General features: G+C 42.5%; 1 protein-coding gene across 7 annotated transcripts in view; it reads right to left on the minus strand.

Moving 5' to 3' along the window:
- Nucleotides 1–1264: 1264 nt before the first annotated feature.
- The window catches only part of LOC137996690 (uncharacterized), a 25524-nt gene continuing 15117 nt past the window's right edge, over nt 1265–11671 (minus strand). For 5 of the 7 annotated variants that reach the window (XM_068842222.1, XM_068842221.1, XM_068842220.1 and 2 more), the window contains one exon: nt 1265–11671. This exon is cut by the window's right edge and continues 16 nt beyond it. In XM_068842222.1, coding sequence (XP_068698323.1) covers nt 7756–11670 — 3915 coding nt within the window. In that variant the 5' untranslated portion in view covers nt 11671 and the 3' untranslated portion in view covers nt 1265–7755. The other 2 variants (XR_011122346.1, XR_011122345.1) reach the window with 2 other exon arrangements.

Below are 11671 nucleotides of genomic sequence, written 5' to 3' on the forward strand. Positions count from 1 at the left end.
AAGAGGCGACGAAATTTGGGAAATTTAAGCAAAGAAAGCCTCGAGAGAAGCCGAGGAAGGAGAAGAAGAGAAAATTTCAATGAAGAACACCGTAAAGCTGACAGGGCTCGGGGTACGAAATCTATTGTCTATGGCCAATATGCCCCTCCGCGCAAATAAGACCCATAACGTGACATCTTTGCGGCTTTTGACAACTTCTGACTGATTCGAGTATTCACCAAAGGAGGACATAAAGTCTCTAGGATGTGACTGCTGGATTAACTGTTACACCGTTGATAAAGTAGAGGGATTTGTTCTGCCACGTATCAAGAAAAGTTGATCAAATTCAAAGACAGGGATCCTGGGATGGCGCAGTGGTGACAGCACTGGCCTCCCCCCAATGTGGCCTGGATTCGATTCCCAGATTCGGCGTCATATGTGGGTTGAGTTTGTTGGTTCTCTACTCTGCACCGAAAGGTTTTTCTCCGGGTACTCCGGTTTTCCCCTCTCCTTAAAAACCAACATTTGATTTGATTTGCGTTAATTGTTAATTTCAGTTGACAGTGCCCCCAATTAGTGCTCCAGTGCTAGAACTAGACACTTAAATAAAATTCCTTTCCTTTCCTTTTAGGCCATCCCTTTTTTTTTCTCTGTTTCGCGTCGAATGCGTTTCCTGATATCGGGTCGGTCGGTCGGATTGAAAAAACAAGGCTAAGATAAAATCATAAGCATTCTCGGAATCGGAGCCCTGGTACCCCAGCATAATAGCTGTGGAGCCAGGAAAACAACAAGACATGAACCCAAAATCAATATGGCGGAAAAGTTGGTGAAGGTTGTTACAAAATTAAGACAGCGTGGGGAAAAGGATCAACCACCGAAACTCCTATGCTACATAAAATGGCTTAAAAACGTCGTTAGCTTTTTGTTTGTTTGTTTTGAAAATGATAAAAATTTGGGTCGGTCGGATGACACGAAACGGAGAAAAAAAAGGGGATGGCCTTATAGCTTTTGTTTGGCGCTAAATGTACCAAGGAAATCTTGAAGCTGTCGTAACTGAATCTGGCTTCTTGGATTCTTATGTCTAATCAGTTGTGAGACATAATTTGCATAAATCTCAGCACCATTAACCTCGAAACGCAAGTTGTAAGCACAGAATAGTTTGTTACTTTTCCTTTCTTCGCCGCTTTTGTTAAAATTCCCAACGGAAGCTCTTTTCTTGCAACAGGCACTGGAGTGTACCGTATTGGATCTCAAGCATTTCAGCTTCACTACGCAAGAGACAAGACACATACCATTAGGTTTATTTTGGAATATCCGGGCCCAGGGCAGAGTACCGTTACAAATGGTCGTGACTAAAGACTGAATGTGGTCACGTATCTGACGTTACATACATGAATAAAAATGAATGCTCAAAAACAATACCATGAAACGCTAAGCAAAAGCTAGGATACATAGAATAAGTCTAGAAAAAGAATACCAAGAGCTGGGCAGCCGCTCACAAAGAAGGTAGCGACTAGAACTGAGGCCAGAAAAAACCTGCCCCACAAAAAAACCTCATCAGAGGAAAAAAAGAAGGGCAGGAAATCTGGGTAGGAACCAAGGCCCAGCTACGAAAATAAACAGCCCATCCTACTAGGCTTCTCTCATAACGAAAACTTGAAAAAGCGGCGACGGCCTAGAATGACTAGTCACGTGCTCTCTCCAGGTTAAATACGACTAAACGCCTACCCAAAATACCGTTGTACCGCCTACTACTACCCAGCCCCGCAGAAATGTTCAATTTCCGGCTAAGGCGTAACTACTCAAACGCCAGAAATTCCATATTTCAGATTCACTATCCAAGAGACAAGATTTATTTTGGAATATCCAGGCCGAGCGCCGAGTTCCGTTACTAGAGAAAATGTTTTGGCTTGAACCTGAAGGTTAGAGGAAAAACTACAGACCTAGTGTTTTAGAAACGGCAAGCCTCCAAGGGATGTTATCTTTACATAAACGTCCTTGGCTGCAGCTGTCTTCCAGCGACCATGCCTCTGAAAAACTCTTTCGCTGACACCGCTCTCAGCGGCTTTGGATGCACTCCCAGATCTAAAAGAATGGGTGCCGTACATGGAAGGATCCGGAACTATTCCTTGAAGATCCCTAGCCAAATGGTCTCTGAAAGTTGAATAACTGATGAGCTTGCCATTGCTTGAAAGCTTGTAAGACTTCTTTGTCTTGACGAGCTGTCTAAAGATAAACTCGTTAGAGAGTGGGTCTATACTTAGAACACCTCGTAAATAGAGGGCGATTGGGCAACTGAAAATCTGCCTCCCGATCGGGCGATTAAAACCTCATCTCTTTGTCTAAGTTGGTCAGTCTTACTTTTTTCTATCTTGATAGTCATATGAGTGTAGTGAGAAATAACGTCACTTCCCCTAATATTAATTACTTCACTGGATCTAAAGAAACCTGCGTAAGAAAAAATGCTTCAAAACATTGCCGGGTAAGATCAACGTCGCCCAAGATAACATTAAGAACTTCGATAGATATGGGTTCTTTCCTATTTGGCCTGCCCGTTTCTAGGGACCTCTTACGGGCCTAACTCTAGCAACTAAAGGATTATCGGTAGGGAAATCAATACCAGCTGAGTCGTGCGCCCACTTAATGCCGTAAAAAGCAGCGTCAACCGAGCTGAGTGACCTGGTTGAATCTATAATAAATTGGAGATAGATAGCGACGTGTAGAGGATCGGCGGGAAAAAAGGATAATTCTGACTTGCTTTGAGCGAAAAGCTTCCACTTTTGAAAAGCTCGCGCGTAACTGCCTGTAGTACCCAGAGCCCTTGCAGATAGAACGGACGACTGAAGCCCGGGAGATAGCGAAATCAACTGTAGATCCTTAAAGGCTGTGGCGTTCTTCCAAAGACCGTCTTGGAAAACGTCTGAAGCAGAAGATATAGAGAAAAATCAGACGGAAACATTGACACGGACGGGGAACAAAGCGAAAAGCTGAAAAAACAAGGGCAAATAACATAAAACTTCATTCCGAGCTCGGCAAGATAAATTAACAATAACACACAAACAACCCATGGCTACAATGAAAATGTAATCATACACTCTGAATAGCGATTGAGCTAGAAAAGGCATAGCACGATGCTGAATTCTGAGCAAACTCTTACCAATGCATAACAAGTACCACACGAATAATGACGCACTGCGGAAGGGTAACCTAAGACCCTTAACACGTCCCACACATGGGGCAAGTGCTAATCTCCTCAGTACAAAACCCCGATAACAAGGCTCTCTCGGGCAACTTAAAACTAATGCGTAAAGCAACTTCTTCGAAAGACAGAGATCTTGTACCAAAAAGAGAATTCCTAGCTTTGCCTGTAACAAAAAGTTGCGTAAACTTAGGTAAAACAACCCAATCGTGAACAAAAGAATTCCAGTGCTGGCCATCAGAGCACAACAATGCCAAAAAATACGAAGACTTTCACAATGGAACAACGTGCAAGTGTTCCCTCAGCCTTATATACACTCTCTCAAATGAGAAATGACATTTGCAACTTGGCAAACAGGCGGATGCAGCCAGTTGTTTTCAAACTCCCAATTTTGGGTAAAAGCGTCAACAGCCTCCGTGCCTGGCTGATAAAACCTAGAATTAAAGCAAACTAATTTGTGTTGTAGGCGCACGCAAACCTGTCCACTGTATGAGGCCCCCATCCAAAATCTAAGAAATCTAATCTAAGAAAACGTCGTCGTTAAGGGCGTAATAATCAAAATCAATGATTTGACGCAAGCGATCAGCCTCTAAGTTAGATTTCGTAGGAATCCACTTTATGTCTAAAGAAATACCAAATCTAACGCACACTTGGAAAATTCTGAGAGCGGAAAGCTAAAGTTCAGAGACTGCTACAGTCACGCACAATGCTAACAATATTGGCATTATTTGTGAACAAGAGAACCATACCACTGTCTGTCCTGCAAACCTGACACAAAGCTGAGCAAGGCCAATTCCGCGGATTTGAGTTCCCTACAAGAAGAGCTTTTGATACTCTCTTCAGTGGACCAATTTTGGTGAAAAACTTTACCATCGCTAACGATTAAGGAAGGGCACGCTTTGTCGGAAGCGTCAGAATACACAAATCTTGATGGCTGAAAGGGAAATTGCCACGGCAAAAAATAATTCAAGGAGTCTACGTTAAGCTTCCAGAAAGCTAACTCTTGACAAGCCTGGGCCCGGTTGCTCGAAAGCCGATTAACTTAATCCAGGATAAGCGTAAACTTTTGTTTCATGTTTAAAACTTTTTGGTGAAAGTTTCTTTTGTTTATTTTTGTTTTCAAGATTTTGTTTTCTAATGTAAAGTTTTGCCAAATATCAGCGTTGAAGAGAATTTGGGAGTAGAAAAATAAACTCTTGGTTAATTTTTAATCTGGGATTAGTGTTAATCAGCTTTTGAAAAACCGGACCCTGGCTTGTTAAGGATGCATTGAAATTCCAGGAAACACTTTTGTTAATAACGGCATACATTGCCATTGACATAATCCTCGCCACGGTACCCACACCGGGTAATAGAGAAATAATCTGGCCTACCACAGAGGCTAAAACCCTGGCTTTCACAAGCGAGCTGTCGTTATAAAAATAGCATCAACAGTGCTTTTGAGCTTCAGAATTCTACGCCCAGTAATTGAAATAGAACCTTCGAGAGTATTACACGAAGTTAACAAAGGCTTGAGCAACTTAGTAGAAAAGTAAGGAGAGGATGACAAACCGAAAGGTAAAACCGCAAACTGAAAATATTTAACGTGTCCATCTCCGAAATCCCTGGAAAACGCAAGATATTTCCCATGGTCCGGAAAAATTTCGACATGGTGGTAACCTGACCGAAGGTCAAACATTTAAACAAGTGAAAACCTTTAGAAATAATTTCAAGGCGGTCGGAATATCTTTAGACCTGAATTTTTTTGTACGCAAACAAGTTAACGTGCCTCAAATCAACAATAAGCCTCTTCTTCCCCTAGGCTTGCACTGAAATTGAAAGAGGGTTGATTATAGCTGGCGGGGAATCAAGAGCATTCCACACATCTGTTATCTAATAAATCACAAATCGCCTTCGAAAACAAGACTCTTTCCTTGAGGGCAGAAATGTTGTTAGCGCTAACCTTTGGTGGAGGAATACCAATGAAAGAAATTTGGTAGCCGACGCGAATGACACTTAAGACAAAGCCCGGGGCACCAATCTTAACCCACTCATCGAACCACTTAGCTAAAGTGCCACGAACCGAGAGCTTATCGGAATGCCCCGAAGAGAACTCGCAACTTGGCTATTATGAAGTTTTAATCTCGGAGATAACTTCATCGGAAACTAAATAATTATCATCACAAAAATTATAAAAAGAAGTACTAAATGAAAAAGAGGAATCGACTACACCTTCGACTTGCTCACCGGCTAGTCATTGACCCGTGTGAGGCTTAGGAAAGAGCAACGGACACTGGACTCTCCAATGGCCAGGTTTGTTGCATGCAAAGCAGGAACCTGGTTTTGTCTGGCTTCGTGGTTGACCTTCTATCGTCAGAATTGCTCTTGACAAACTCAAAGAAGTGAAAGGCATGACAAGGATGTGGATGCACGCTGATGAAGAGATCCGAACTTTAGTTTTCCTTTGACAAAGTTTTGTCTGGCCTGAGATGTCGCACGAGCTTCAGCCCTGATAATTTTCTTTTCATCGTCCGAATCGTCTGCTAGATAGTTCCTCTTGTACTCATGGACAGTTTTCCACCCGTGTTCCGACTTGTCTGCGAGAATAATATGCTTCTGGCGTTCTGCCAATAACTCCTCATCAAGCTCGAAATCTTAACGTTATCAACTGTGTAAGCCAATTTCATGTTAAAATTGATCTTCGTTCGCCTTCTTGAAACGATGCGGCTCTTCGAACTTTAATTTATAAACTTCTCGCAGGTACGAATCAGCGGATTCAGTGTTTGTTCGTTTGATTTCTGACAGAGATTAATCCAGCATTTGTTTCATACAGGATAAAAGACTTTCTTAGAGACTAATGAGTCGACTAGTGAGAGAACTTCGGCTTTAGAGAGAGGGTTACTCATTCTGACGAGAACTTGAAAAAGTGGCAGTAACCGGTGATGACGGCTACAATGACTAGTCACATGCTATCTCTAGCTTAAATACCACTCAAAGCCTATCCATAATCCCGTCGTACCGCCAACTAGTACCCAGCCCCGCTGCTCCAGCGACGCAGAAATCTAATTCGTAACTACTCAAACGCCTAAAATTCCATTTTTGTTCTATGGTTTCTTGCCAGAAAAACAGGCGCGTCAGGTGTCTATCTTTTCAGGACAATACCTGGCGAACTTCAGTTGTCTAAATGCTGGACAGCGATCGTTTTCGGTGGCGTAGGCTTTCGTCTAAAAAAAAAACTCGTATCTTGTTTTTGATCCTCGTTCTGCTTTCCACACAAAGACCTTATTTCCAGTGACAGGATCACTCACTACGTCAATGTCTCCCCACTGAGGTCTTCGACCCTCATTTCATGCTCTAAAGCTGAAATGCGAAGGGAGCATCCGCCACACTCCACGCTAGAGATTTTCGGAGTTCGTCTTCTTCCTTTGTAAACAGAAAGAACCTCCCCCAACTGTGCGAACTCTTGCTCTTCCATGATATTTGTTTGGAGTTGTTATTGGTCAGGTAATGCTGAATTTATTTTCTAGAAATGCCAGCGAAATGGGCTCGAGGTCTCTGTCATCTTTTTTTAAAAATTCCCTATTTTTTTGACTTCCATAAAGAAATATCTGCACAGATGAATGTTCATCTCTTTTGAAGGATCTTTTCATAGGTTCTTGTTACTCCGACTGAATAACAGTATTTTCGCCGTGTTATCAGGGCGCTATGAATAGATGGTCTTGAATTTAGTTCAAGTGCTTTTCTTGACTAACTTTGACACATCCGTCATCATGGGCGTTTTTCGCCGGTTATAGCCTTCTTCCCCTAGATAATAAAATTTACTGTTACTATTTCCACTTTCGTCTAAATTCGTTATTTTCAACATCAGGGTTATGTTCTTCTTGCACCAACTTTCGTCACAAAATAGAATGGTCAAATTTTCGCTAGTTCCAGCACGAAGATTCCACGGTTTTCTTCAGAGTAGAATTATACAAAAATGACTACCTGAGGTTCTATAGAAATCAGCAGAGCCCACCATCACCTGCGCTACAACACGAAACCTATCACCATCAACTATCACCCCTATCCATTAAATCTGGCTCGAACGAATGTTTTCGCATCGTTTCCAACGGGTAGATGAGATATAATGGATTTCCCTTGGGAATGATACCATGTATACTTCGATCTTCCAGTGTTCTAAATGGAGCCAATTAAGCTGTTCGACCTGCCCTTGGCTGACGTGCATGACTTTAAGTTATCAGTCGGGTTTGGCCTTGTTTTTTCAGTTCCTGTAGAAGTTCTCCAAAATCAACAGCGACGGCAGCTGACCAAACTTTCTATTCTCACCTCCAAAGTAATTTGAAGACCGAATGGCGTATCCTCTGGGCCCAGTCTCTTGGTGGTAGTTAAGATTTCAACGACAATCAGTTTAAAGTGTACGTGAATTAGAATTATCATACTTTTTAGAGCAGGATTTTAATCAGCTGTGGATAGAACTTATTTACAATTAACGTGCTGGCTTGTTTACGGAATGCCGACTGAACGGCCAGGTCCGCTGATCAGAGTTACTGGAGGGGACCCTCCACTAACTATGCGCTGATGTAGGACATGAAGCCACCTTAGTCAAAATCTAGTACCTTCGAAATTTCTGGCCTTAAATCCCATTTGCCTGACTTGACAGCCTTGTAGGCGATCAAAACAAGGTTTGGTATCTTTCGGAGAAATATATAATCAGTTAAAAGGGCTGCTTGGAAACCACTTGTACGCGAGCTATCACTAACGTGAGCGTAGGCATTTCTTATGAAACGTATAAGATGCACAGCAGATGACGTCGTGTAGGAGCGACCTTTGGCGCTTGACGTCATCTCGTTGTAAATTGCTGTAAACAGGGCTGCCCAATCGGACCCCGGGAAAAAGGGGCGTAACTGATTCTCCAACTGTTGTTCCACTGCAGTGGCACGAAGAGGAGTGTAGGTGCCTATTTCTTTCTGATTTCCCACTGCAGTTAAAAACTGTATCTTCCTATCATTTGACCAGAAAAACGGGTGCTTAAGGGCCTCTGATGCCTTCGGCCGGTCATCTTTATTTGCACTTAACAATAGCATCACCAAGTCCTTGGCTTCATCAGTAATGTCTGGACTGAGTGATGTTGAATTGTTCAGAATGTTTTGCTCAATGGCACCAATCGGAGAGTTTTGAATGGGATTGCTACCCTCAAAAGGGTGATGTCCCTTTGCCAACAAGTAATGCAAAATAAGACCGGAGGCAAAAATATCTGATTCAAATGAATGTACAAAGGGTCTAGTAGACAGAAGCTCTGGGGCCATCCAACACCTTGATCCAGCATTGGAATGAAATACGCTAGAGCCAAGCGACATCCCAGGGCCAAGGTTTTTGCTAAGGCCAAAATCAGAGATCTTTAGGAATGGCCTGCCTTTGCCTTTGATGTAAGTGTACAAAACATTTGATGGTTTTAAATCGCGATGCAAGAGCTTATTCTCGTGCAGATATTTGACCCCTGTCAACATATCATTGCACAGACTTGGAAGGCAGTTTTCATCAAATTGCTCCTTCAAAAGTTTATCCAGGTCGCCCTCCATAAGTTCCAGAACAATCCAAGTGAAGTCGGGCTCAAGAATGAACTTTAAATACTTCACAACCTGGAAGCAGCTGGAAAGCTGAACCAGACTTTCAATTTCGCGGTCTATTTGACGTGTTCTCAACCGCAATCTTTCAACCCTTTTCAAGGCTGTCTCCCTGCCATCGGCTTTGTTTATGGCAGCATAAACAACGCCAAAAGTTCCCGAGCCAATATGGTCTGCGTGGAAGAAGAAATCATCCACTTTCTGTACATTTCTTCTTCTCACAACTTGCGATAATCTTTCATAATGACATTTGGAAACAGGGTTCCACGGAATACATGGCTCTGGCTGTTTTTGCTTAAGGGGTCTTCGAACCTTTCGCAAAAGGCTTTTCTTGTACCATGCTATATCAACCACTGAACAGTCTTTCTTGTTCTTTAGGTGACAGTCCGCTCCGTATCTAAGCAGTGACGGAATAGTATGTCTCCAAAAAACTGATTTTTCACCTTTTGGAGAAGGCATCCGTGAAACCTTTCGGCAACTAATATGTAAAGGGCTGTCACCATCTTCATTCTGCTTATTCACATCAGCACCTTTTAGAAGCAGAAGATCAACCAAGGGCATCACTCGGGGGTCATTGTAATTGCATAATCTATGCAAAAGAGTGTTGCCCTTACTGTCTGTAATAAAAATTGTTTCACTGTCAATGCCAATACTTCCTTGGATAAAGGAATGCAGGTCACTGAATTTTGCGCTCTCCATTAACAATAAAAACGTGTTTTTGCTTTGGTACTCTAGCCATGGATCCAACCCAAAGTTCATCCCCTCCGACCATTTGTTTAGAGGTTCCAAAACTGGTGAATCTTCAGTCTCGTCCCGTGAACATCTACAGATGAGTGGAGAACGTCCCTTGTTATCTAGTACATTGGGTTGTGCCTCTTTCTTCAAAAGGTATTCCGCCATACTCCACGATTTGGCCAAGTGCAAGGGAGTCTGGTCATCATCGTTAGCTATGTTCACCTTACTGCCGCTAGTGACGAGGGTTTCGGCAATCCTTACCATTCCAGCATGGTGGACTGAATCGTGGCTTGCCAAGACATGGAGGGGTGTATTTCCCTCTTCGTCTCTACTCTTAATGACATCTTTGTTGCAATCATAAATAAATCTGATTTGTTTTACGCTCTCTTCAATCAGAATTTCTCCTATGTCCTCTATTCTTGTCTCTGTGGAACAGCCCTGAAGCTTGTGTAGCCACGACTTTATCTTCTCTACTATGAGGTGCACAATCGACTGACGTCGATGGTTTCTGGCCGCAACATCTGCTCCCGCTTGGATAAGTAAACGCCAGGTTTTGACGCAATATTCTCGGGGTAATTCCTCATGTAGACCAGTCTGGCCTGTTGATCTTTCAGTGGAAATAGTACAGTAAAGAAGTGCAGTATCACCACAATGGTTGCGGACGTTTACATCAACACCAGATTTAATAAGAAGTTGAAGGGTCTCTAAATGTTCATTCGTTCCCTGGAGAGATGCTACTTTTGCAACATAAAACAAGGCTGTGTTACCCTCTTGGTCCTTGATGTTGCCATTGGCTCCTAGGTCTAAGAGAGTTTTGACCAAAACAGGGCTTTTTGCAACGCACATCAGCGGTGTTTTGCCATTAAGCTCTTTGATGGAAATATCAGGTGAACAGCCTGATTCCACCAACTTTTTCAGCAGATATACTAGGAGTTCTTCTACCCAACACTTCTTCTGGCCAAACTCTCCTGAAGGCATTCTTTCTAGGGCCTTACAGATTTCAAGTACAAATGACTTTTTGTACTCGAGGTTCATTCTGTCGGTGATAAGAATCCCTACCTCCAGTGGGTTGCAGACACACGACTTACCTACATCACCTTCAAGAGCAGTGCACACTTCTGGTGATATTTGGGAAAGGATGCATAGGTTTACAAAGTTACATGGATCATAATCATACGTTTTGTGCTCATTTAGCAACAATTTGACAATGGTTGCATCATGACGATATATGGCTATGTCCAATGCTGTTGGCCTTCTTGAGCCCACAAATTGAAATTTATTATTCGTAGCATTTTCCAGGAGCCACGACACAAGTTTTGCATCACCAATTGCAGAGGCTGTGTGAAGGAATGACCACCCATCATAAGTGATGTTAGCTGGAACACCTCTCAAAACAAAATCTCGAATTCTGCTGCTTAAATTTGACAAATTACTGGTGTTGCTTGCAGGCATGAGACATTCCTTTAAATCAGGAATTGTTTTTAACAAATCCACAACATTGACATCAGCTTTCATACTTGCAGAAATTCCTGTTTCTTTCAAAATATCATTTTCTGACGTAAACAGCGCACTGAGGGTAACATCTGAGCAACCGGTTGTATCAACTTCGCGAAGGTTAGGACAATACCATCTAATCAGCTTTATCAAAGCAATACCCTGATCAGATTCATCAATGTCGTTCACAAAAGAAATATCTTGTAAAATAAGCCTCTTAAGCATTTTGGCAGGTTTGCATACTTCGAGGAGCTCCTTCTTCGATGTAAAGCATCTCCTTGAAAGATCAATTTGCGTGGTCTTAGCAGATAATTTTACATCCTTTATCACCTGAGACAGTGACTTCTCGGATTCTGCACTGCAGTCCAGCGTCAGCTCCTCACAATACTGCAGATAAAGGTAACCATCTGCACTAATTTTTAAGGGGCTTTCATCAGATAGGATACTCTGGAGGTACTCCAGCGTCTTCTCTTGGTTTCCAGAAGTACATTGTTCATGACTGCTAATGTCTGAGAGTGACCAACGTGTTCGCTCTTGAAATAGCTCTTCTACAATGTTTAAAGAGATGTTTCCTCCTCCAGTAGCATTTTGCACAATGTCAACTAGTAATTCCTGAACTTCTGCTGAAAGCATCTTGTCCTTGTCCATATCTTGATCCATG

Source organism: Montipora foliosa, chromosome 3, assembly GCF_036669935.1.
Source record: "Montipora foliosa isolate CH-2021 chromosome 3, ASM3666993v2, whole genome shotgun sequence".
Taxonomy (NCBI): domain Eukaryota; kingdom Metazoa; phylum Cnidaria; class Anthozoa; order Scleractinia; family Acroporidae; genus Montipora; species Montipora foliosa.